The sequence below is a fragment of the Labrus bergylta genome, chromosome 7 (assembly GCF_963930695.1).
Source record: "Labrus bergylta chromosome 7, fLabBer1.1, whole genome shotgun sequence".
Taxonomy (NCBI): Eukaryota; Metazoa; Chordata; class Actinopteri; order Labriformes; family Labridae; genus Labrus; species Labrus bergylta.
The window spans coordinates 33265664-33292834 of NC_089201.1; the positions used below are offsets into that span (position 1 = coordinate 33265664).

General features: G+C 44.9%; 2 protein-coding genes and 1 non-coding gene across 12 annotated transcripts in view; 1 reads left to right on the forward strand and 2 right to left on the reverse strand.

Moving 5' to 3' along the window:
* LOC136179750 (NLR family CARD domain-containing protein 3-like) overlaps nucleotides 1-27171 on the reverse strand; it is a 497803-nt gene that overhangs the window by 361617 nt on the left and 109015 nt on the right. The gene's annotated exons all lie outside the window — the stretch shown is intronic.
* trnap-ugg (transfer RNA proline (anticodon UGG)) lies at nucleotides 10694-10765 on the forward strand. The gene has a single exon. It is a non-coding gene; the product is annotated as a tRNA-Pro (tRNA).
* lrp5 (low density lipoprotein receptor-related protein 5) overlaps nucleotides 14892-27171 on the reverse strand; it is a 60671-nt gene continuing 48391 nt past the window's right edge. For both annotated transcript variants that reach the window (XM_065957422.1, XM_065957423.1), the window contains exons 22-29: nucleotides 26645-26854; nucleotides 25712-25837; nucleotides 22857-23093; nucleotides 22098-22208; nucleotides 21759-21998; nucleotides 20242-20384; nucleotides 19810-19907; nucleotides 14892-19261 (exon numbers count right to left, since the gene is read on the reverse strand). In XM_065957422.1, coding sequence (XP_065813494.1) covers nucleotides 18937-19261; nucleotides 19810-19907; nucleotides 20242-20384; nucleotides 21759-21998; nucleotides 22098-22208; nucleotides 22857-23093; nucleotides 25712-25837; nucleotides 26645-26854 — 1490 coding nt within the window. In that variant the 3' untranslated portion in view covers nucleotides 14892-18936. The remainder of the gene's footprint in view (nucleotides 19262-19809; nucleotides 19908-20241; nucleotides 20385-21758; nucleotides 21999-22097; nucleotides 22209-22856; nucleotides 23094-25711; nucleotides 25838-26644; nucleotides 26855-27171) is intronic.

The following is a 27171-nucleotide window of genomic DNA, read 5'->3' on the forward strand; positions in this document are numbered from 1 at the left end:
TCCATGACACTTAAATAGGAAAATACAGCCTGAAATCTGGGTCTAATTATGGACTCTGATTTAAATTGTAACAGTCACATGAACACAGTTTCTAAAGATATCAAGAGTCGGAGGATTTCCTGAAAACCCTGTGTCATAAGTCACGTCATAATGCTTTGAAATCACTTTTCCTGCTTAGTTTTTTTCTACTTAGAATCACATAATCTTCCTAACTTGTCCTCTCTTTCTGTGTCACCTCTCACCCACATGATGCCTCTGCCCGTCCATCTCAGCATTCTGCTTTCTCATCGTCTTTCTTTTTTTTGTTTTTTCAGCCCATTACCCCGTGGTTCAAGCCAAGCTGTGCTGTCTCTTTGTTTCCCCTACGCTTCGATCGATCTGACATGGCATGGCCTCCAGCGGCATAATGGCCATCAAGATACACAGGAACCCAGTACAAACTGACTGGCTTAAACAATACCAGCAACAATACCATCACATAAGGACAATACAGGCCAGACAGATTTCACTGAACAATGGTGTACGCTGCAATTTGTGTGCAATGTGTACACACACACACACACACACACACACACACACACACACACACACACACACACACACACACACACACACACACACACACACACACACACTGAACGTAGCTCACAGAGTCTGCTATGAAGTAGGCCAAATTATCCTTTGTTCACAAGATTAGTTATTTGCATTTCACACATCATGGCTCTGATAATTGATTTACAGCTGGACTTCAAAGTTTTTACACTTTTTTAAAAAGTTTAGAAAATGTCAAATCTATGAAAAAAAAAAGATGAAAACAGACGTTGTTGCCTTCAGAGTTGTTTTACAGTTTCAGCTTCTTGATAGGCCAGGAAATAAAGCTGCATATATGTGTGTAAAGGACAAAGAGTGTTGAATATCAGGCCGAACTTTCAGCCTCTGATGTAGGATGTAAATGGACAGATGGACTTATTAAAAAATGTTGTTTTACTTAGTTTAACTGAAAGCTCTGTTTTAATTGTGTGACTAGAACACAGGGTTTTTTTTTTTAGTTCAATATCAGTTTCCACTCGTCACATTTGTAACCTAACCCCAGATTAGTGTTACAAACAGAGCACAATGCAACATCCTCACCTGCACAGACATCCACCACACAACACTTTGATTGTGTGCAGAAAAACTAGTTCATGCATAAGTTGCCTCCAGGTTGGATTAGTTTAACTCTCTTTTGTCAGGGTGCTCTGGCAAGTCTCTAAAGACTCTTCAACTAGTCCAGAACGCTGCAGCTCGTGTACTGACCAGAACCAGGAAAAGGGACCACATCACTCCTGCACTGGCTCCCTATAAAATTTAAAATCCTTCTTCTCACTTACAAAGCTCAAAGACGTCCTGACCAGGGTACGATCAGACCCCACTTGGCTGAACAAGTCAGAAAATCAAGAGATCTGCTGTTTTATTTTCTCTAAGGGAAACACTCCCACTATCGTCCCCTCTCCCCATTCCCCATGAAGCGTGCTTACTTTACAGGACAGACGGACTTGAAAATCAAAAATCTAAATTGTCTTGTAAGGAAACACTTCACACTCAAACTGTAAACTCGGACACAGGTAAAGTCTCCTATTCAGACTTTGATTGCTGGCACATGAAGGACAACTTCCTGGTCATACATCTGGAAATGTTTGACTTATGCTGGGTGGGACCTGTATGACATTATGATATAACCCTAACCCTAAATTACACATATTGACTTCATGTTGCTCAAAACTGAAATGAAAACAGCTCAAAGCATTTAGATTGGCTATTTCAAGTGTTCTATTCAACTCAGAATATTTTGCAGTTAGTGTGTTTTGTGTTTTCCTTCTTATGTCTGAGGAAGTGAAGACTGAATCATCAGATTTGTTTTATGTTGGTATTAATTCATTGATTGTAATTGGACAGACCATCCAGTCATTTAATGTTTTCTTTTTGAGTAAGGGGGGGCAGGCAAAACATTTATTTATTCTTCTCCCTGCTCCTTTCTGTAAAGTGTGAATTGTTTTTTTCTTTTTCTGTGAAGTGTTTTGACATGTACGGAACAAATAAAAAAAATGAAATGAGAATAAGTTTGTGATATTTGCAGAGACATAAAACCAGGTCTAAAATCTTTTTTAAATCATTAAAAAATACCAAAACAAGAGATCCCTCATGACTAACCTCTAACATTCCTTGATATTTCATCATACAGCTCATACAGTAAATCTATTATCACATGTAGTCATTGTTTCAGTGGTTCTCAGTCCTTCAAAGTTTGGTCAAATCCATTTTAAATTCAAAGGAATTACTTTACTTTTACGACTCTTTAATTTTCAGAATGCAGTTTAATCAAATCTTTTTAAATATCAGTAACTGGTGACGTTGACCTCTAGTGATACAGAGTGTTATTCAGGTTTAATAAAAATCAGACGTGGCTTCTAAAAGTCTTTGATGGTTAAAGAGTAACGGCGGTGTTTTTAATCCCACCTGACTGCAGAAGGACTTTAATAACTCCTGAGATAAGAAAAGACTTTTGCTTTCATTCTGACCGTCAGTCACTCTGCAGAGCGTCAGAGGTACACTGACGCCACCAGCATGTGATACTACAACATGTTTCCTGTTATTTATACAGCACCTTTCAGACAAATTAAACTGCAGTTCAAAGAGCTTAACAAGAGTGCAGAAAAGTTATTGATGAAAAAGTAGTTTATAAAATCACTGAGAGACTAATGCACACCAATAAGAATTAAAATAAAAAATATATATAAAAAATAAAAAATAAAATCCGACACATTAAAGCAACAAGATATCAAAATGAATACATCGGAGAAGAATATTTATAATTGTAGTAGGATAAAAAAGACAATAATAAAACAATAATGTTTATAATGAATAAATGAGTTTTAAGACTGCGTTTAAAAATCTCAATATTCTGCAGAAGCACAGGAAGTCACATACACACCCATTCATAAAAAAAACTTTTTTTAAAGGTTTGTCAGGAGGTTTAAAACCCTCCTCAGATCCAGCTCTCAGCCTGTCATTAGGTTGACTGAATGCAGACCGCCATCATCATTTTTCATCAGCCTGTTGTTTTGACATTTTGTTACTTTTCATCTGACTTTGACCAAATGCAAAAAACTACTCGACTTGTTATCTATAAACCAACTGTATCGATCAAATTTCCCTCTGGGATTAATAAAGTATTTCTGATTCTGAACTAGAGGACCTTAGTGGGAGTGGCCTGCGGTGCTGTGCATTCTGGGATTTGGTGTCTTTCATCCACATGAGCCAAAAAGACACTTTCTGTCTTTTCTCAGTCAAGAAGGCTCCAACTTCAAAATGTATTTCACATTTCTACACATATGACCCGACGTCAACACAGATTCATGTTTCAACGGGTGAAGTATCCCTTTAAACTGAATCTGTTAATTGTTTACAGAAAATAATTTGGAGATATCGTGTATCACCATTCAGTTAAAATATACGTGTTGGTCCATATGGTTTATCGCTGTCATTATAAAATATGAAGAGCTTCTTTTCTGACACTAAAAGAAAGTCTTACTGAATAACTCTCAGGACCAACATCATGTTACTGTGTCTCTGTTCCATCATGAGGAGACCTTCAGTGGAAGAATGCAGCAGACTTCAGTCAGAGGACACTCTGAGGCCCCTGCTGCTCTCTGGACATCTGCTCCATTCACTGAACCAGGACAGCTTATTATGGGATGTATCAGTGAATCTTTCCCTGCTTTACATCTCAATAGAAGGTCCATCTGTTTTGTGATACAGTGAGGATGAGACATACAGTGTACAGTTTGACTGTGGAGCTTTAATGTGTGATGACGAGGCTGATGATGATTGGCTGTAAAATCGTGTTAGATGTTCCCCAAAGATTGTTCAGGATGACCGACTCAAAACAAAGAGGCGAGTTCAGCTTCATTATCATCCTAAATAAATATTTATTAATAAAGATGGAACAGGGCTTTACTTCCTGTAAATGATACCCCTGTTTAGAGCCCATCAGACCAGAGAGAAGGGGAGGAGTTAGGGCGGGCTTGTAGTTCTCTCTGTGATCTTGTAGTTCTCCTGTGATCTTGTAGTTCTCCTGTGATCTTGTAGTTCTCTCTGTGATCTTGTAGTTCTCCTGTGATCTTGTAGTTCTCCTGTGATCTTGTAGTTCTCCTGTGATCTTGTAGTTCTCTCTGTGATCTTGTAGTTCTCTTGTGATCTTGTAGTTCTCCTGTGATCTTGTAGTTCTCTCTGTGATCTTGTAGTTCTCCTGTGATCTTGTAGTTCTCCTGTGATCTTGTAGTTCTCTCTGTGATCTTGTAGTTCTCTTGTGATCTTGTAGTTCTCCTGTGATCTTGTAGTTCTCTCTGTGATCTTGTAGTTCTCTCTGTGATCTTGTAGTTCTCTCTGTGATCTTGTAGTTCTCCTGTGATCTTGTAGTTCTCTCTGTGATCTTGTAGTTCTCATGTGATCTTGTAGTTCTCCTGTGATCTTGTAGTTCTCTCTGTGATCTTGTAGTTCTCCTGTGATCTTGTAGTTCTCTTGTGATCTTGTAGTTCTCTCTGTGATCTTGTAGTTCTCCTGTGATCTTGTAGTTCTCTCTGTGATCTTGTAGTTCTCTTGTGATCTTGTAGTTCTCCTGTGATCTTGTAGTTCTCTCTGTGATCTTGTAGTTCTCCTGTGATCTTGTAGTTCTCTCTGTGATCTTGTAGTTCTCTTGTGATCTTGTAGTTCTCCTGTGATCTTGTAGTTATCTCTGTGATCTTGTAGTTCTCTCTGTGATCTTGTAGTTCTCTTGTGATCTTGTAGTTCTCTTGTGATCTTGTAGTTCTCCTGTGATCTTGTAGTTCTCCTGTGATCTTGTAGTTCTCCTGTGATCTTGTAGTTCTCTCTGTGATCTTGTAGTTCTCCTGTGATCTGTGATCTTGTAGTTCTCTCTGTGATCTTGTAGTTCTCTCTGTGATCTTGTAGTTCTCCTGTGATCTTGTAGTTCACGCAATGGGGCAGGGCATGTACAAAACCACGGCACTGACGAGAGGCAGCGAGCACAGACTGCAAAAATCGGTAAGAATTTCTAAAATAAATACAGATATATCAGTCAGTCACACAGTTTCCCCTCCTGACTGTCTGAAACAGCCGTCGGCCTGAAGTCTCAAACATGAGATCAGAATGAGCGCCTGATGTGTTTATCTTAGCTTAGCACAAACACTGGAAGTGATGGGGACCGTTAGCCTCCATCTACCCACAGAGCCAAACAAGAGGCAGCTGGGTTCAAGAGGAGAGCCTCTCCAGACCTCCACCCTCTTCTGAGGTTAAGTAACCATCCCCCCCCCACCGTCAGACCTGTCCTGACCATGAAGTGGTCTGAGTGATGTCACAGCTTCAGGTGGACTTCAGTCTGTCACACGCAGCAGGTTCATGTGTGAGGTGAAGAGGACGGACTTCTGCTGAGGATTAACACAGAACAGAGCCGCTCCCTCACACTCTCTTACTGATGAGTTAAAGTTTCCTTCTCTTATAAATGAAAGTGATATAATGTAGGGATGCAGACTGAAGCGTTTTCATAGGGTATGCAGATCTTTCTCTCCCCTTTCCTCACTGAGTAACCAGCAGCTGAAGTGGAGGTCTGTGAGTGACAGACGCTGATGAGGAGAAACTCAACATCTCTTAAAGAGACAGTAACCAGACAGCAAACGTGAAGTGGAAACCAGCTGGAGGCAGCTACACAGTATGAGGTAGAACCAAGATCAGTGATTCCTGCAGAGCTTTATAGTTAACACTGCCACCTTTACCCAAACAGAAACCTCCAGTGTTGAAACATGAAGCCGATGCTGAAGTGTAACATCCTGCAGTTCCTGGAGTGTCCACTAGAGGCTGGCTGCAGAAGCACAGGAAGTCACATACACACCCATTCTAAAAAGCCTGTTTTTACAGCAGAGATGAACATGTTTACAGCCTGGTTCAAAAAACCAAACAGGTGTGATTAGCTCATGTCTGGATGGACACACACTGTACGGGGGGTGAATGTTTTGATGACTCATCAGTTTTGATTTGATGAAGGATAAGAGTTATTCACAATAAGGCGTGTAGCTGACCTGATTGACAGGTGGGCGCGGTGTAACGGTTTGTCAGGAGGTTTAAAACCCGCCTCAGCTCCAGCTCTCAGCCTGTCCTTAGGTTGAGACAGCAGCAGCCTCCCCCTGCAGGAACAGATGGGTGAAGTCACTTAAGATTCAGACATTCATATTTACCGTCTGTGATTTGAAACCAGTGGAATCGCCCCCTGCTGGCCATTCCAAAGAATGCAGGTTTAAGGCACTTCTAAAATAGCCTTCTTTTTTTCTTAACTCTGCAGGTTATGTTCACTGCAGAGTTTCAATATTTGCCCTGGTCCTTCTTCACATTGAGAACGTGTTGTGTGTAAATGTTCTCCCTCTCTACTCGTTCACGATGGAAACATGAGAGTGATGTAAACTCAGCTGGAGTTTCAGCTCGTTCTGTCCATATGTCCTCTTCTGTGGGAAACATGTGATCCTTCTTTAACCTCCCTCTTCTCTCGGACTGAATGAAAGTCCGGCCCTCCTCCCTCTCTGACACCTTCCTATTCTCTTCCTTCTCTTCAGGTAGGCATGAGATGAGTCTATCACTCTGGATCTCACTTTGTGAAGGGTGCAGATATTCTTCTGCATTTACAGGCATTATAATCTGGTAACATTTAATATAAATATGTGACTTAAGACATCTGTCACATGGAACTGATTGATCTAGAAAAGTTGATATGGTCAAACCTGGTTTGGGTAAAGAAGTGATGCAGTGACTACTCAGCTAGCTGTGTCTGTAAACTGTAGTTAACGAGGTAAAGGCTAACAGTCTAGCTAGCTGTGTTGGTAAACTAGACTGTCTGCACGCCACCTCTACCATCTCCATGCACATAATGTATCTCCAGTTTATTTTAGGTGGCAAATCAACTAACTGAGGATACTTGTTTGTATGTGAGCTTTACCTGCTGCTTTCAGACACTTTTACTTTTGTTTTGTTTGTGCCGGACTGTTTCACGCATTCTACCATCTTGGATTTCTGCTGCATATTTCTGTGAGGCTTTGAGGGATGTGTGAAGAAGCAACTCAGGAAGTGTTGGTCTCTAATACTAGTTCTAGTTTGAAGCAGTTCATCATGAAAAGTGCTGCAGCAACGTGTCCACCGTTACCCCCGTCACACTACTCTGTGCGAGGCCCAAAGGTGTGGTCGCCGGGCAGGTGTTCAACTTTTCTTGTGGGAATGAACAGCGGTGAGGGAGGAGAGGGAACATTAAAAGAATGTGGGAGATAAAACAGGGGGTGATAGCGGGGGAGGCAGAGAGAGAAAGAGACCCACAGGTTCCAGGCAGCTGGTGTAATTACAGAGCGGCGAGCGGAGCGAGAGAATAAAAGGGGCAGAAAAAAGTGGTAGCGCTGGTCTCCACCTCTCTCTGCCTCTGTTCAGCCTTCAGCACCTGTCTGCCAGCTGGACAACCTGCAGGGGAAGTTTCCCAGCTCACCTGGACAACTTTGTCCCCCCACTATCTCATTCTGACCCCGGGTGTCAAAGTTTATGCTGTTGACTTAAATATAGAATGCATTTCCTGTTTTATTTTGTAGTGTTTCTGGTGTTTCCTGTTTCCAATTCTCATTAGTATCCTCGCGTTTTTTCCTCCTCTTTTCTTAAGTGTTTCCTGTTTTATTTTGTAGTTTTTGTCTTTTCTCACTTCCTCTCTTTGTCTGGTTTCCCTCCATTTTTTATCGCCTTAAAGTCGTCCCACCAACCCAAAGTCCGACCGAGTCTGGTCCAAAGCTGCAGAGGTTAACGAAGCGGTTTGGAGTCGTATAAAGATCCACTCTTAAAGGGATAGTTCACCATGAAACATGAATCTGTATCGACATTGGGTCATATATGTAGTTCGTTTTCACGTTTGCACCAGAATTTGTAAACAAAAGCACACGAGTGCAAAGATCGTTCAATCATTGGACAGAAAGGTCTGGGGGCGGGGTAAAGCGGTTATTGCAAAGTGAAAGTAAACAATCAATGCGTTCTTGCGTGCTGCACTCGTAGTGAAGAGCAGGAGCGTTTGATGCAACGTCTGTTTTATGATGCGATGCTTCTCATTGTGCAACAACGAAGACGTGCTGCAAGACGGCTGTGAAGGAGAGCTCTAAACAACAACACAGTGCTGCGCACCAAGCTATTATTTCCCATGATGCAACGGGAGCCTGTTACGTCCAAAAAGGCGTCTGGTTTGTATTCACAGCTGCTCAAAAGATCCACACCTGGGGATGACCCTGGAGGTGACCGCGGTGCAGACTTCTTTTCATGTCTCCAAGCCGTCTTCAAGCTCAATCTGAATGTTCTTTATTATACTCATTTACAAATCACTGAATCACTTTTTAATTCATTTAATCCAGTGTTGAAAATACTTATAAACACAAACACGGACAAATAGCTTTCAGAGACTTTAAGATGGGTATACCTCAAATACACACAGAGTAATAGGAAAACAAAGTTCAACTCATTGCCATTCGCACACCGCTTTAAACAAATCCCATAATCTAGGTTCAGTCTGATTACGATCCCTGATCGATGTTCTTGTGAGGGGGGTCAATAAACCTGATGGTGGGACGTGGCCATCGAGCAGGCCGAGGGGGTCTGGCAGAGCACCAGGGTTTCAGTTTGTTTCAAGCAAACTAAACGAGGTGTGAATACTCCCTGAGAGTTTGGAGACCTGATTTGAGTCTTGGTGCAGGTCTGCAGGGATACCACAGACCCGGTCCTGCTCCCTTCATTATGAAACTAGCTGAACACATGCCACGCATTCTCCTGCAGACGTGAACAAAGTGTCAAAAATACAGAAAAGACGACATGATGGCGCACAGAGATCATGTGACAGCTTCCAGTGTGCTGATGACAAAAGCAGTGAAGGTTCAGGTTATTTTAACAGAAAGAGGAAATGACCTTCAGCTGTGTTGTTCACAAAATGGAGCAAACAGAAGAAGAGCAGAAAGGTAACGCCGTGAGTCTGTGGAGCTCAGGCCTGAGGGCGTCATTACACAGACACGTTACTACGAGGGGGGGGGGGGGGGGATTCACACAGTCATGGGAAATCCCCTCCAAGCTCGCCGAAGAAGAACGCAGCTGAGAGTCGCCTGGAGGAGAGAGAATCAGAGGTCAGAGGTCATCATCATGTTAACGTGTAGGTTCATAAAGGGTTAATGTGCTTCAGTGTTTATCAGGAACTCTTTCTGTTCACTGACTGGACTTCATGGACTCAATTTGTGGGTAAATGCTACCTTGAGCTTATATAGACTTCTGACTACTCAAAGCTCTTTCACACCTACACATTCACACACTGATGGTAGAGGCTGCTGTGTAGTATCATCCATCAGAAGTAACTAATCCCATTCAAACACCACCACTGAAACGAAGGAGCAATTCAGGGTTAAGGACAAGAGCCCAAGAACAAATTGACATGGGGATTGAACCCTTGATCTTCCAATTGAAAGGTGACAGCTCTACGCACTGAACCACAGCCGCCCATTGTGAGTCTCCAGGGTCCACATTTGGGATCGGTGTTCCAACTGTGCACAGTAGTTGTTTTAAAATGTTTTTTTCTAACTAACATATCTAAATCTCTGTGTTACAGATCAAGTTAACTGATTATAAAAACATTTCTATGACATCATATCCTGTCACATTCACGAGCCCTGTTTAGAAATATAAACATTTCTGACTTCCTGCCCCATGAAGTCGAATAAATCAAGATTCACCCTGAGGCGCTGCTCGTCAGCAGGTAAGGCAGGGTGACCAGGAGGGGGCAGCAAAACAAAATGTGAAAGTGTACACATTTTGTAATGGAAAACTCCCTAATGGGGCCCCATCTGACAGCACTGACTCTGGTTGGAGGGGCCTCAACAGACTGATGAATAAATCAGTGTGTAATAGTTAACGTTCATTGATTGGATTATTTGAAACCAGAGCAGCAGGTATTAAAGATAAAAGTGTTCAAACATGTTCAATTAGGTAAAGTTATTTACTCAAATCAGTCTGAAGGAGAAATCGTTCACACACGTTAGACACATGTTCACTGAAATCTGGATTATATTTTTTTTTACTGCCTTTTTTTGTTTGTTATCAAAGTTCTCACACTTGATATTTACACAATTATGTTGTATTTATGGGGACGTTTTTTAGATAGATGAGCACTGAAACGACGAAGTAAACAACAACAAAAAACAGTAAATAAAAGGTCAAAGAAGGAAGCGTCTCAAGAGGGACAATACAAAAATATTTAAAAAAAAAACAGTGTGTGAGATTTTATATTTATATTTATGATTAAATCAATTAAAGTCTGATGGATCTGATATGATGTAAAATAAAACTCTGATTCATTTATTTATTTTTCTGACGTGTTTCAGCTCAGTGAATATCATATAAGAACATTTTTATATTGTAATATTAACTGGATCAAAATGAAGTTTTGTTTTATCACAGACCGACAAGAAGCGGAAGAAGAAGAATCTGCTTCAAACTCAATCAAATGTCCTTTCCGTGTTTGACCACTAGGGGGCGGTCTTTAACCACACATAATCCAACAGTGACGTATAGTGACGTTTAATTCTCATACCTCTTTTCCATTTTGCACAGTGGCTCGTTGGTCTAGGGGTATGATTCTCGCTTTGGGTGCGAGAGGTCCCGGGTTCAAATCCCGGACGAGCCCACTTTTTTTTTTTTTTTTTTTTAAATCTGTTTTTTCCCAATGAGCTAAGGATGACGTCAGCGCCTCTCTAACAGCTGATTAACGACTAATACAGGTAATAAAGGCAGAGTTATTGACGTTATTTACATGACAACTAAGGTTTGAAATAACACGTTCACAATGAGAACATCTGTAGATGGCCTGCGAATGAGGGGAGTAAAAAAAAATAAAAGTAAAACCTACAGGGAAAAGAAGGAGGAGCTAAGTATAGGCATACTGTATTTAAAAATAATTAATTTACAGAATTAGAAAATCTTCACGACCAAAAACAAGCTTCTTTTAGAAAACACCAACAACTAAAGAGATGGTGGCTGCATCATGGTTAAATGTAGACCTTTCTATCAGCCAAGGGAGCTCAGCTCCACTATTGTAACTGCAGCCTACATCCCCCCTGATGCCGATGCTAAAGCTGCTCTGAAGGAACTTTACACCGCTATCAGTAAACAACAGACTGTTCACCCGGAGGCTGCATTTATAGTTGCAGGTGATTTTAATCACTCAAACTTAAAGACAGTGCTCCCTAAATTTCACCAGCATGTTTCCTGCAATACAAGAGGAAACAAAACTCTGGACCATGTTTACACAAACATCGCAGGAGCCTACACCACGACCCCCCTCCCCCACCTGGGACAGTCAGACCACCTTTCTTTGTTCCTCATCCCCAAGTACTCCCCACTCATCCAACGTGTGAAGCCATCAGTAACAACGATTAAAGTGTGGCCAGCGGGGACAGACTCTGTACTTCAGGACAAGTTCCATCACACAGACTGGAGTATGTTTGCTTCTCAGGCTACCTTGGGCTCTCACACAGACATTGACACCTACACTTCTTCTGTGCTGGATTATATCAATACCACCATCGACAGTGTTACAACATGGAAGCAGATCACCACGTACCCAAATCAGAAGCCATGGATGAACAAGGAGGTGCGTCTCCTGCTGAAGGCCCGCAACACCGCCTTCAGATCAGATGATGCAATGGCCTACAGCGTATCCAGGGCAAACCTGAGGAGGGGCATCATCAAGGCCAAGCACTGCTACAAGCTGAAGGTAGAGGAACACTTCTCCAACTCTGACCCCAGACGCATGTGGCAGGGCATCCAGGCCATCAGTGACTATAAACCCAGAAACTCCACCCCGATAACCACAGATGTCTCCTTCCTGAACGAGCTAAATCACTTTTATGCTCGTTTCGATAGAGACAACAGAGAGACACAGACCATGAACAGACCTCCTGCAGACAACCAACCCCTCTCACTCACCTCCACAGACGTCCACGCTGCACTGAGCCGGATCAACGCTCGAAAGGCTGCTGGTCCAGACGGCACCCCCGGGCGCGTGCTTAGAGCATGTGCGGAGCAGCTCACTGGGGTTTTTACGGACATCTTCAACCTGTCCCTCGCCCAAGCAGCTGTGCCAGCATGCTTCAAAGCCACCTCCATTGTCCCAGTGCCGAAACACTCCAGCCCGACAGGCCTGAATGACTACCGCCCTGTAGCACTCACACCCATCATAATGAAGTGCTTTGAGCGACTGGTCCTAGCACACCTGAAAAACTGCCTCCCACCCACACTGGACCCATTCCAGTTTGCCTACCGCAGCAATAGGAGTACAGAGGATGCAGTCTCCACTGCGCTGCACTCTGTGCTCACTCATCTGGACAATAACAACACATACGCACGAATGCTGTTTGTTGATTTTAGCTCAGCATTCAACTCTGTCATCCCCTCCAAGTTAAACACTAAACTCGGAGACCTGGGCTTCAACACCTCCCTCCGTCACTGGATAATGGACTTTCTGACCAACAGACCCCAGTATGTTAGGTCAGGACACACCTGCTCCACCACCATCACACTCAACACAGGTGTACCACAGGGCTGTGTGCTGAGCCCATTCCTCTACTCCCTCTTCACCCACGACTGCAGACCTGTACATGGATCCAACACCATCATCAAGTTTGCGGACGATACGGCGGTGATTGGCCTCATCAGCAACAACGATGACACGGCCTACAGGGAGGAGGTACAGCATCTGGCCGCCTGGTGTGCTGACAACAACCTGCTCCTCAACACCAGCAAGACGAAGGAGCTCATCGTGGACTTCAGGAGAGAAAGAGGAAGCACGCACAACCCCATTCACATCAACGGGATGGCTGTTGAACGTGTCTCCAGCTTCAAGTTCCTGGGGACCCACATCACAGAGGACCTCTCCTGGTCCACTAACACCTCCAGTCTGGTTAAGAAGGCTCATCAACGCCTCTTTTTCCTGAGGACACTGAAGAGACACCACCTGTCTTCAGCTGTACTGATGAACTTCTACCGCTGTGTGATTGAGAGCATCCTGACCAGCAGTGTCTCAGTCTGGTACGGAAACTGCTCTGTCGCAGACCGTAAGGCGCTACAGCGGGTGGTAAAAACCGCCCAGCGCATCACAAGGTGTCCACTTCCTGCCATTGAGGATGTCCAAAGAAAACGCTGTCTGCAGCGAGCTCACAGCATCCTTAAAGACTCCTCCCACCCTGCCCACAGACTGTTTACCCTCCTGCCCTCCGGCAGGCGCTTCAGAAGCCTCCGGACCAGAACCAGCAGACTGAGGAACAGCTTTTTCCCCAGAGCTGTTTCTCTACTGAACTCTACCCCCCGAACTCCGAACTCTGTCTCCCTCCCGAACTCCGCCCCCCGCTGAGCCCCCTTCCCCTGCACATCACCTCACCCCCACCACTCCTCCTGGTCACACACACACATCTCTCATCCACCTGTATTATTGTATTATAGTATGTTCATATCACCTCAATAAGTTATCGAGCTGTACAATATGTCCATATTCTGTATATTATCTGTAAACTAGTAGAGCATGCTCACTGCACCTTAATCTGTATATCATAATCCTAAGAATATACTTATATTTATATTTATAGCATCCCATTAATCCAGCCATCCAGATTTACCCAATAATTCACTTTTTTTAGTCTACATCTGTAGATTTTGTAATTACTGTACATAGCACAGACTCTTGCACTTTCTGCTTATTTGCACTTCTGGTGAGATGCCAAACCTCATTTCGTTACTCTATACTTGTATATGTGTAATGACAATAAAGTTGAATCTCATCTCATCTCATCTCTCAGAAGCCGACAACAAAATACTTTCAACAATCAACCCCCTGCAAAGAAAAACAACGATCAGTGAGGACTTCAGAAACTCTTCTGCAACACAGCAGCCAAATGGTCCTCTGGCACTGACTGCCCACTCCCTCCGGCTCTTTATGCTCCGCCCCCTGACGGCAGAGTGGGCACAGGTGATCAGTGAGCTGCACCTGGAGAGAGACACACAAACTCACATTACACTACGGCCTGTTACACTTTAATATTTTGTGAAATGTTTATTTTACGTTTCACAAAATGTTTTTGCATTTAAAGGAGCAGTATGTAGCTCTGACCCCTATTGTTTAAAATGGGTACTGCAGTCTGAATTCTAAACATCATAGAGAGCTGTCTCCCCCTCCTCTCTAGAGTGGATGCTCACTCAGGTCATCACGTGGTGGACTCTGAAGCTTCAGTGTTTATCCAGCTCTGCATGGGTCTGTAAACCTTTCTGTGTTCTAACCTCTCTCCATTTTTCAAAAGCATCTCCAATATTGATCCTAGTTTGAGCACGTTTCTGCTCGTGGAGCTTATTAGAAACATGCAGAGGCTTTTTAGGTCGGGTACAATCACTTCTATCTGAACCACTTCTCTTGACCGCTTCCATCACTGCAACACCTGTTGACCTGATAACTGCTCTCATATCTGACAAACCGAGGGGCTTGTGTGGGGGCGTGTCTTAAAGCGCCTACCTTCTCTGGTCCAAACAAATCCAGAGCATTCAGGAGCAGAATCTAAAGTTAGAAGGAGGACATACTGGCTGCTGCATTGTTGTCAGAGAAGCCAGCACTTCAACATGTTTCCTTAATGTCTGATCAGATAGTAAGATACCTTTATCATTTAAGTCGTGCTTTAATTACATTTTTTTGCGTTTTTAGGAAAAGTTTTCGCAGTTGACCTTCAGGGCCACCGTAGTTCACAGACCTTCAAATCAAACACGCATCATTCCTTAAAATAGAACCTTTATTATATGAAAATGCTTTTGATACAAAAATTTGTCACGTGTGAATTACACAAAGCATTTTTAGCTGAGACAACAAAAAACAGGTTTTAAGGAGTTTTACTGACACAGTGGTTTGAGGCGAGGCCGGCGGCCTGAAATACGGACGAGGTAAAGAGTTCCCACGGAAACGGAAAAATAACCACGCTGACACACACGCTGATTCCTGGTGGAGGATTGAGACACACTAACAGTCGACTCTACAACCGACATATTCTCCTTCCTTCTCAAACACGCTCGTGTTCTCGATCCCTTTTCTTTAAGTGCATCCATAAATTTGGTTGTTTGTTTAGGGAGTGGCGCCCAGCGGGAACACAGGAAACCCGACATTAAACACATAGATGTACGTCTTTATGATAGAAACAGGTCTGCCTTAACGCACGGCCGACACCTTTATCAGCATCAGAGCTGCTGCTGGTTAATGTAGCGCTGGAGACGTTCAAACCCTGGAGGAGAGCGACGTCTGAAACAGGAAGCTGATGTCAGGTCGATGAGAGCAGTCTACTTCCTGTGAGCCGGATGAAATGCAGGATGAGATTTTAAAACTCTGTGGTCCAAACTTTGTCCTGAATAAGGCCGGAGGTTCAGCAAACACGCTGTCGGTGGTTTGATGCCGAACTGGACGGGTCTAAAATGCTCCTGAAGGCACAGCTGAGTGTGAGAGAATCATCTCTGGGTGAATGTTGATATGTAAAAAGGTCAGAAGACCAATAAGGCGATAGATAAGTGCAGTCACTCAGGTGAGCTGCTGCACCTGACAAACTGAAGGCCTCAGCGTGAAAAAAAAAAAATCAGAAACCAAAATTTCTTTTTTTCAGTTGCCCTAATCCTCTTCCGTAGGACGCAGTGAAGCCGTCACCTGAGAGTAAATTAACCTTTCATCAGGTCTGAGTACATCCCCCCCTCCAGGGCCTCGTCCCGGCAGCAGCAGCCGGGCTTTCCAGTAGACGAAGCTCCAACAACCTACAGTGAGGTGATCTGTCACTGCTACCACCCGACAGCCCTGACGCCCAGCGTCCACCATCAGTCTGTGTCGTCCCCTTAACCACCTCCGTCCTCATTCCTGCACGACCTCTGACCTCAGCAGGGAGGAAGTGGGGACAATATGAACGAGAGGAATACAAAGGAGGAATCCTTCCTGCATATTATCACGTCTGATCTTTAAGTCTCGAGGTAACTCTTGTTATGAATTGGCGCTTTACAAATAAAGATTAATGAGTTTAATCTTCTCCAGCTTTTTTTTTTCTGTTGAGGAAATATCTGAGAATTAGGGACAGCGTGGGAACGTCTCGGCGGGAACTCTTTAAACCCATTTCTTACAAACTCCTTCAAACCTACAAACATGACACAGAAACACACAAAATGGTCTACACACAAACAGAAATACAAAAAAGTCGCTATAAGAATAATCTGTTAAGTGTAAAATAGCTTCATGATCTATGGTCAGTATGAACGTGGTCATTTGGGTCTCTCTGTGTAATCGTCATAGAGTATGTACACGATAGCAGCAAACAGACTTTTGGTAAACGGGAAGACGAAGGTGAATGATGGAAGAGGTTCAGATTCAGATCACTGACTTCATTACACGTATGTACAATAGCTTTACAAGTCATTTGGTATGTTAGGAGACGTGTTCGTGTTGAAAAGCTCGACCACCTCATAAGGTTCAACATTTAACCACAGAAGAAATCCCAGTTTGAAATGTGAGGGGCACTTTAAAAAAAAAAACCCAACTTCTCTTTGTTTGGGGCGCGGGTGCTAAAACGTTTTCCATACAGAATCGTGATTAATTTCATGAGGATATTTTTACTGAATAGAGAAACATCTGAATTCCCGTCACAGTGGAAGTGAATGCAACAACAGCCAATCAATGTGCAGGTTTTAAGCTCGCACATCGGACAGCGAAACATTTATAGAGGATCTTTTTTTTGCAGTGCGTAAGTTTTTTAACTGGATGAAGGAGTCTGAAACCATCAGAGAAACAAGCTGAGCTAAAGTTAAGTGCAGCTCGGCTAGCGGTCCACAAAAAAAGACCATTAAAAAAAATGACACTGATTTACTAGACTTTTTCTGGCTTTTATAACTGGCTGTTTGGAGGACACTTCCTCGGACAATTCGGCTAAAAGTAAAAACATCAATGAAGAAACCTTAACCATAAAACTGAGCTAATGTTATTTGCAGTAGCTTGGCTCTCGGACTCCTGCTGTGTCCGCAAAAATGGGTTGCACAACACCATTTTTTTAGAGGCAGAAACAGTTTCATTTAGAGTTTCTTATACTTTAGCTTCTAATTGAATGAAGGATTTTAGTCATTAAAAGTTTTCAGATTAACAAGCTGAACCAATGTTAGCTGTAGCTCAGATGGCAGCCCGGAGTGCCTTGCCAGAATGCATTTAAAAAACACTGATTTTTAACTTGAAATTGATTTATCAGACTTTTACTGGCTTTTAAAACTGGTTCTATTTGTTTTGGACAGGAGGACACTTCCTCGGACAATTCGGCTAAAGGTAAAAACCTCAATGAAGAAACCTTAACCATAAAACGGAGCTATTGTCATTTGCAGCAGCTTGACTCTCGGCCTCCTGCTGTGTCCGCAAAAAAGGGTCGGGCAGACAGACTCTTTTAGATGGAACAGTTTGATTTAGCATTTTTTTTCTTCACTTTACATTCTAATTGAATGAAGGATTTTAGTCATCAAAGGGTCTTAAGCTATCAGAGAAACAGCTGACGTTAGCTGCAGCTCGGCCGGCAGCCCTTTGAGCTTTGCCAGAATGCATTTGGAAAACAAAACGTAGCTTTATCAAGGTTTTACTGGCTTTTATCTTTTATCACTGGCTCTGTTTGTTTTTGACACTCCTGCTGATATTGTCGCTAACAATCAACCTTGTGAGCTAGGAACACTAAGGGATTTTAACCTTATGACTGAGCAAACATCATTAGCAGCAGCTTGGCTCTCAGCCCCTTACTGTGTTTTCTAACAAGTGTTTGACAAACCCAGAATTTCTCCTCTGACACAGCCTCCTTCTGTGGTTTTTAAATCTGTTTTCATGATCTTTAAGATAAAACACAGCCTTAGGAAGCCTGTGATCAAAAGTGAGGCACCCGTTGTTTTTGTTCATTCTTAGTGAAAGTGGTTTCTTCAGGCGCCCACCGTCCCGGGATACTCTTCAAACTGGCAGCATTATCAAATCATTACATTGAGATAAATATCAATATTGATCATTATAGAAAAAATATTGTGATCATATTTTCAGCCCCGCCTTGCTTTGATCGTGGCCCTTTTCCCCCCACTCATTCATTCATTCATTTATTCATTGACATTCATTCAGTCATCGTCTGAGAATTCATCTAATGTCCTACATCAAGTGAAACCTCCACGGCTCGCTCCTCGCTCCACCGCCCACACGTCCTCTGTTTGTGAGGAGCGGAGGATCAGCCAGCGTGAACAAACACTAAAATAATTCCTCTCTGATTCTTTCTCTTCATTATCTTAACACTATGTACAGTCCTGCCAACAAGGACGCAGCGAGGAAGGATGGGACGAACCGTCGGCACACATCAACACACACCGCTCAGTCTGAGTTCATGAACATGTCAAGGAGTTCAGAGGGAAGGATTCTGGCTCGGGATTGGACAGATTGGTGGCCCAGCAGAGGAAGGAATGAAGGTTAAAGAGGGAGCAGCTGGCTGTGCTCACTCGTCCTCTCCGTTCTGTGAGAGTGAACAACACCTGGGTGAACACCTGGGTGAACACCTGAGTGAAAACCTGGGTGAACACCTGAGTGAACACCTGGCGACAGACTGATGTGATGAAGGTCACCCTGAGAGCTGTAGGACGACTGGAATGATGAGACAGGTGTGGGACCTGTGGCACGGGAGCTGGACCAGCAGGTCTGAGTCAGTCCGAGCTGATTGTTGGCACGAGCCGGACCAGACCCCGCCCCCCCTGCCCCTCCGGCCCTCTTCACAGGACTCTGGGGCCGTTGGAGGGTCACGAGGAGTCGGTGCAGGGTGAGGGCGGAGGAGGGCACAGGTGGAAGTACGAGCGCTCGGTAGAGGGGGAGGGGGGGCAGCTCTCCTCGGCTGACAGGTACTGTGAGCGGGGGGTGGGGGGTGGAGGGTACGGGTCCGAGTCTGAATTGAGGTCCATGTAGTACTTGTTGTGCTTGCCGTGGCCCCCGTGGCCCACAGCCTTCCAGCGGCCCGCCGACGATGCCAGCCCGGCCGGCAGGTGGTGGGGGGTGTAGTCGCTGTCGCAGACGTCCGTGCTGCAGGGCGTTGTGGGCGGGGCTGCTCCTCTGACGGGATGATACGGTCTGAGGGGAGGAGACAAAATATTCAAGAGCTCTATGGGGGACAGGTAGCAGAGACAGGTGTGTGTTACCTGTATGTGTTACCTGTATGTGTGTATGTGTGTTACCTGTATGTGTGTTACCTGTATGTGTGTTACCTGTATGTGTTACCTGTATGTGTGTATGTGTGTTACCTGTATGTGAGTGTGTGTGTTACCTGTATGTGTGTTACCTGTATGTGAGTGTGTGTGTTACCTGTATGTGTGTTACCTGTATGTGTGTTACCTGTATGTGTGTTACCTGTATGTGTGTTACCTGTAAGTGTGTTACCTGTATGTGAGTGTGTGTGTTACCTGTATGTGTGTTACCTGTAAGTGTGTTACCTGTATGTGTGTTACCTGTATGTGTGTTACCTGTATGTGTGTTACCTGTAAGTGTGTTACCTGTATGTGAGTGTGTGTGTTACCTGTATGTGTGTTACCTGTATGTGAGTGTGTGTGTTACCTGTATGTGTGTTACCTGTATGTGTGTTACCTGTATGTGTGTTACCTGTATGTGAGTGTGTGTGTTACCTGTATGATCTGGTGGTGGAGGGACTGTTGGAGGAGTAGAAGATCTCTGCGTTGTAGAGAGAGCGGTCTGTGGCCGGGGACGGAGGAGGGTTCAGGATCTGCATGAACAAAAATATGAAAATATTCAGGTGTTATTTCACCGTGGAGAGGAAACAGCTGTGAGTGTGTGTGTGTGTGTGTGTGTGTGTGTGTGTGTGTGTGTGTGTGTGTGTGTGAGTGTGTGTGTGTGTGTGTGTGTGTGTGAGTGTGTGTGTGTGAGTGTGTGTGTGTGTGTGTGTGTGTGTGTGTGTGAGTGAGTGTGTGTGTGTGTGTGTGTGTGTGTGTGTGTGTGTGTGTGTGTGTGTGAGTGTGTGTGTGTGTGTGTGTGTGTGTGTGTGTGTGTGTGTGTGTGTGTGTGTGTGTGTGTGTGAGTGTGTGTGTGTGTGTGTGGACCTGAGGGTAGAAGGCTCCCTTGGTTGATGAGGAGCTGCTGGACGAGGCTCCGGTCACATGGTTCCTGTCGTAGAGCGGCGCTCCGCTGCTGCTGCTGCCCATCAGGCTGACCGAGCTCATCATGGACTTCCCACAGGAAATACCTGCACACACACACACAGTCATAAAAACACATGACTCATGTTTCATTGGTTTTATTATTAAAAAAACATGGCGGACGCTCCAGGAATACAACAGAGAGTCTTACATCTTTCAAATCCTCCTTTACTCAGCGGCCTCTACCATCAGTGTGTGAATGTGTGTGAATGGATGAGTTATTACTGATGGACTCTTTACTCAGCGGCCTCTACCATCAGTGTGTGAATGTGTGTGAGTGGATGAGTTAATACTGATGGACTCTTTACTCAGCAGCCTCTACCATCAGTGTGTGAATGTGTGTGAGTGGATGAGTTAATACTGATGGACTCTTTACTCAGCAGCCTCTACCATCAGTGTGTGAATGTGTGTGAGTGGATGAGTTAATACTGATGGACTCTTTACTCAGCAGCCTCTACCATCAGTGTGTGAATGTGTATGAATGGATGAGTTAATACTGATGGACTCTTTACACTGCGGCCTCTACCATCAGTGTGTGAATGTGTGTGAGTGGATGAGTTAATACTGATGGACTCTTTACTCAGCGGCCTCTACCATCAGTGTGTGAATGGATGAGTTAATACTGATGGACTCTTTACACTGCGGCCTCTACCATCAGTGTGTGAATGTGTGTGAATGGATGAGTTAATACTGATGGACTCTTTACTCAGCGGCCTCTACCATCAGTGTATGAATGGATGAGTTAATACTGATGGACTCTTTACACTGCGGCCTCTACCATCAGTGTGTGAATGTGTGTGAATGGATGAGTTAATACTGATGGACTCTTTACTCAGCGGCCTCTACCATCAGTGTGTGAATGTGTGTGAATGGATGAGTTAATACTGACGGACTCTTTACTCAGCGGCCTCTACCATCAGTGTGTGAATGTGTGTGAGTGGATGAGTTAATACTGATGGACTCTTTACTCAGCAGCCTCTACCATCAGTGTGTGAATGTGTGTGAGTGGATGAGTTAATACTGATGGACTCTTTACTCAGCAGCCTCTACCATCAGTGTGTGAATGTGTGTGAGTGGATGAGTTAATACTGATGGACTCTTTACTCAGCGGCCTCTACCATCAGTGTGTGAATGTGTATGAATGGATGAATTAATACTGATGGACTCTTTACTCAGCAGCCTCTACCATCAGTGTGTGAATGTGTGTGAGTGGATGAGTTAATACTGATGGACTCTTTACTCAGCAGCCTCTACCATCAGTGTGTGAATGTGTGTGAGTGGATGAGTTAATACTGATGGACTCTTTACTCAGCAGCCTCTACCATCAGTGTGTGAATGTGTGTGAGTGGATGAGTTAATACTGACGGACTCTTTACTCAGCGGCCTCTACCATCAGTGTGTGAATGTGTGTTCTTTTTTACCTTGGAAGGTGCCGTGCTGCGAGCTGCTCGGGGCGATGAAGTTGAGGGGAACGTGCGGCGTTCCACTGATGTACTCGTGAGGAAAAGTCCCACTGGGGCCCTTGTAGCGTCGACACACCACCCGCTGGCACACAAATAAGCCCCGCCTATTCACAAAGACGAGCAGGATGATGGCGATGACGGGGCCGACGGTGTTTGGACCGGTGTTCGGGATGCCGCTGGATGGAGGAGACACAAACTCTGCAGACGAGATTAAAAAAAGGGACACGGTCAGAAACAAACCGGAGAGGAGAGAGAGAGAAAGCGTAAACACTTGATGCAGGAATATTTGAACGTTACCGCAGGCGAGCTCATCGGAGCCGTCAGGACAGTCGGAGTAGTTGTCACACTGCTGTTTCTTGGTGATGCACTGATTGTCTCCACAGCGGAACTGATTGGGAGGACAGATGGCTGCAGGACGAAGCAGACGGGACAGAAGGTTAGTTTGTTTTTATCACCAGGTGTGGAAAAGATCTATCGCTGCAGATTTCATGTTTCAGCAGAAGAAGAGTTTCTACAACCTGAACATTAATGAAATACTTTCTCTGATATGAACCTTCCTCATTAAACTCTTTATATGTGATTTTTTGATCCAGCAGATGTCGCCCTTGAGCACCAGCATGAAACCAAAACAACTCGCGCTGCATTGTTGTGTTAGCATGCTAATGCTAGCGATCTTTATTCTGCTGGTATCTTCACACTGCATGTAAATTTACCTGAAATGAGCGTGATCTAGAAACACAGTTAAGCAGTGAGTACAGTATGTTATTCTTCTTTTCTCTAGTCCCTCAATTAAACAACTTTTATACACGAGGGGAGGAGTCAGCCGGCCGTCCCGGCGATGTAAACAAAGTGAAGATAGGACTCTGAAAACTCTGAAAACATCACAGACAGTGGGACTCGGGTGTTACACCCATTGTAGACAGTCATGACTCAGAGTTATTTTCAGAGGAGATACTTGATGTCTACATTTAAAGCCTTTAATGAATAAAAACACTGAATGTTTATCGTAGCTGCTGGATCAGTTCATGTTTCAGATCTTCAGCTTATTGAACATACTCTCACAGTCCTGCTCGTCTGAGTGGTCGGCACAGTCGGGTTCTCCGTTGCAGCGGCGCTGAGCCTCGATGCAGCCGCCTTTATCACACTGGAACTGAAACGCCGAGCAGACGGGACAGTTCTCCTCGTCGCTGCTGTCATCACATTCAGCGAAACCGTCACAGCCGCCACGCCATGGGATGCAGTCGATCTCGCCCGTGGTGCAGGTGAACTGCTCTGTGGAGCAGGTGGGAGGCTCTGAGGGGGAGGAAGAGGAGGAGGAGGAAGAGGAGGAAGAGGAGGAGGGAGAGGGAGAGGAGGAGGAGAGGAGGAGAGGAGGAAGAGGAGGAGGAGGAGGAGGGAGAGGGAGAGGAGGAGGAGGAGGAGGAGGAAGAGGAGGAGGAGGAGGAGGAGAGGAGGAGGAAGAGGAGGAGGAAGAGGAGGAAGAGGAGGAGGAGGAGGAGGAGGAAGAGGAGGAGGGAGAGGGAGAGGAGGAGGAAGAGGAGGAGGAGGAGGAGGGAGAGGGAGAGGAGGAGGAGGAGGAGGAGGAAGAGGAGGAGGAGGAGGAGAGGAGGAGGAAGAGGAGGAGGAGGAGGGAGGAGGAGGAGGAGGAGGAGGAGGAAGAGGAGGAAGAGGAGGAGGAGGAGGAAGAGGAGGAGGAGGAGGAGGAGAGGAGGAGGAAGAGGAGGAGGAGGAGGAGGAAGAGGAGGAGGGAGAGGAGGAGAGGAGGAGGAGGAGGAGGAGGAGGAGGAAGAGGAGAGGAGGAGAGAGGAGGAGAGGAGGAGGAAGAGGAGGAAGAGGAGGAGGAGGAGGAAGAGGAGGAGGAAGAGGAGGAGGAGGAGGAGGAGGAAGAGGAGGAGGGAGAGGGAGAGGAGGAGGAAGAGGAGGAGGAGGAGGAGGGAGAGGAGAGGAGGAGGAGGAGGAGGAGGAGGAGGAGGAGAGGAGGAGGAAGAGGAGGAGAAGAGGAGGAGGAGGAGGAGGAAGAGGAGGAGGAGGAGGAGGAGGGAGAGGAGGAGGAGGAGGAGAGGAGGAGGAAGAGGAGGAGGAGGAGGAGGAAGAGGAGGAGGAGGAGGAGGAGAGGAGGAGGAAGAGGAGGAGGAGGAGGAGGAAGAGGAGGAGGAGGAGGAGGAGGGAGAGGAGGAGGAGGAGGAGAGGAGGAGGAAGAGGAGGAGGAGGAGGAGGAGGAAGAGGAGGAAGAGGAGGAGGAGGAGGAAGAGGAGGAGGAAGAGGAGGAGGAGGAGGAGGAGGAGGAGAGGAGGAGGAAGAGGAGGAGGAGGAGGAGGAAGAGGAGGAGGGAGAGGAGGAGGAGGAGGAGGAGGAGGAGGAGGAGGAAGAGGAGGAGGAAGAGGAGGAGGAGGAGGAGGAGGGAGAGGAGGAGGAGGAGGAGAGGAGGAGGAAGAGGAGGAAGAGGAGGAGGAGAGGAGGAGGAAGAGGAGGAGGAGGAGGAGGAAGAGGAGGAGGAGGAGAGGAGGAGGAAGAGGAGGAAGAGGAGGAGGAGGAGGAAGAGGAGGAGGAAGAGGAGGAGGAGGAGAGGAGGAGGAAGAGGAGGAGGAGGAGGAGGAAGAGGAGGAGGGAGAGGAGGAGGAGGAGGAAGAGGAGGAGGAGGAGGAGGAAGAGGAGGAGGAGGAGGAGGAGGGAGAGGAGGAGGAGGAGGAGAGGAGGAGGAAGAGGAGGAAGAGGAGGAGGAGGAGGAAGAGGAGGAGGAAGAGGAGGAGGAGGAGGAGGAGGAGGAGAAGGAGGAGTGAGAAAGGGGTATTCGTTGAATTAGTCCTGAGTCTCTCATCTCACCTTTCTGTTAGGACACTGTAAACTGTGTAAACTGGTTAAACTGGTTAAACTGGTTAAACTGGTTAAACTGTGTAAACTGGTTAAACTGGTTAAACTGGTTAAACTGTGTAAACTGGTTAAACTGTGTAAACTGGTTAAACTGTGTAAACTGTGTAAACTGTGTAAACTGGTTAAACTGGTTAAACTGTGTAAACTGGTTAAACTGTGTAAACTGGTTGAAATGGTTAAACTCTGTAAACTGGTTAAACTGGGTAAACTGGTTAAACTGTGTAAACTGTGTAAACTGTGTAAACTGGTTAAACTGTGTAAACTGGTTAAACTGTGTAAACTGGTTAAACTGGTTAAACTGTGTAAACTGTGTAAACTGGGGTAAACTGGGTAAACTGGTTACTTTGTGTACTTTGTGTAAATCCTTGCGGCCTGTGTAACCTTTCACCGGTCAGTGTTGTCTGAACTCTGATCTTACAGGGGATTTAATCCCTTTCCTTCAATTTGAAAGAGCATCTTCAGCAGCATAGTTGATGAATGTCCACTTTAACTTTAATACCATAAATAAAGATGAACATGAGTTTAACTGCTTCAGAAGATGAAGGAGTGAGGAGAGTGAAGGTGAACGTTTACCATCAAATCCGGTGTATAAGACTTCATACTTTTGATACTAAATGTTCCCCTTGGATGTTGGCTGCGTCCTATATAGCGGTATAAAATACTGAGACCCTCACCATCACGCTGCACCCCTCACAGGCTGTGGGTCTACAGGTAGCCTGCAGGATTACAAACTCCACCTGGTGGAAACAGATGGTACTACAAGAGCTACACAGCTGCACACTACCTGACCCGATGATCCACAGATGGAACAGACTGCGTCTTATATACGGGAGAGACTTCGATTCTGGATTTTAGGGTAACTTGAATACCTTTCTGAGAGAACCATCTGGTACGTCTGAGTGCTGACACAGAGCGTTAGACTGTCCTCCACAGCCCTCGTCTCAAACCACCTGAGGAGGTTTGAACCTCTGTGTGGGTTTACAGGTGAAGCTGAATGTGACTGCACCACCATCCTGATGTTTGTTTGTTTGTTTGTTTACCTCCACAGTGCAGCAGGTCCTGCAGTAACACCAGGTGCATGGGACAGCTGCATCGAGGCGTGCCGTCTCCTTTGGCGATGCAGATGTGAGAGCAGCCGCCGTTGTCACGGGAACAAGGATGTGATGCTGGAGAAAAGAAATGGCCCAATCACTCAAACTGAACAAACAAAACTAAACCTAACTCTAAAGGTTTTCACTTCTTTTTAAACGTAAACCTATTCAATAAAAACTCGCTCTAAACATTAAACCCAGCCTCCCTGCAGAGATGAACATTTAACCCTCAGTTTAATTCACTACCCTCTGAAGTCACTAAGGACAAAAAATGTCCACTTACAAAAAACTGATATAAAAATAGAACAGATTGATATTTTTTTCTACTTTTTTCTGCATAAATCTCTTAAACAACTTCAGCCCTGCTCAAAACTACCAAACATTCAATTTTTTTTTAGGAATTTAACCCTTTAAATGCCAGTTTGATTACTTGATGTCAATGTTGTTATTTAAGAAAAAAACACAAAAATTAGATTGGATAGGATTGGATATGTCAAAGATTATCCAAAATATTGACTTTGAAGCATTGTTAGTTTTTGTGTAGCATCAGATTTCAAATGTAGTTCCCTGTTTGGACATTGGAGGGCGAAAACGTCCAATTTACAAAAACTACTACAAAAATAAAACAGATTTAATATTTTTTTCTACTTTTTTGTGCATAAATCTCTTAAACAACTTCAGCCCTGCTCAAAACTGTCAAATATTGAATAATTATCAGGAATTTAACCCTTTAAATGCCAGTTTGATTACATGATTCTGGCATTTAAATGGTTAAATTCCTGATAATTATTCAATATTTGAGTGTAAAAGATGTAACAACAGGATCCAGGTTAAATCATCTTCTTCTTTATCACGGTATGGATTAGATCATGAGGTCTTTACCGAACTCCTGAGGATCCATCTCGTCCACAGCCTGGACGGAGGTCAGGTATGAGATCCGTCCCTGGATGCGCGTGCGTCCGTCCCCAGTCAGTTTGTCCACCCTCTCGATCATCTGCTGCTGCCGGTCGATCCAGTACAGGTGATCTCCCAGGATGGTCAGACCCATCGGCTGCAGGATGTTGGAGTCCTGGAGGACGATGCGATTGGCTCCTGAGGGGGACAGAATGAACCGTCAGCACGCCAGAGCCTCGAGCATCAGAAGATTCTCTGAGATGAGAATGAAACTCTCCGATCTGATATCAAATTCACAAAGCTTCAGCGACCAGTAGGCTCATACACTGGTACACCTTTATATATATCTGCTTCCTCTCTATCTGTTTTTATCATGCATGTTTTTATGCTCTCTGTCCCAAACACTCGGACAGAAATTGTGAAAGGGCTTTTGGGTACTCTGCACCCTCAGCCTGGAATCTGTTACAGAATGACTTAAAGCTCAAGGAGCCGGTGTCCTTAAATGTTTTAAAACT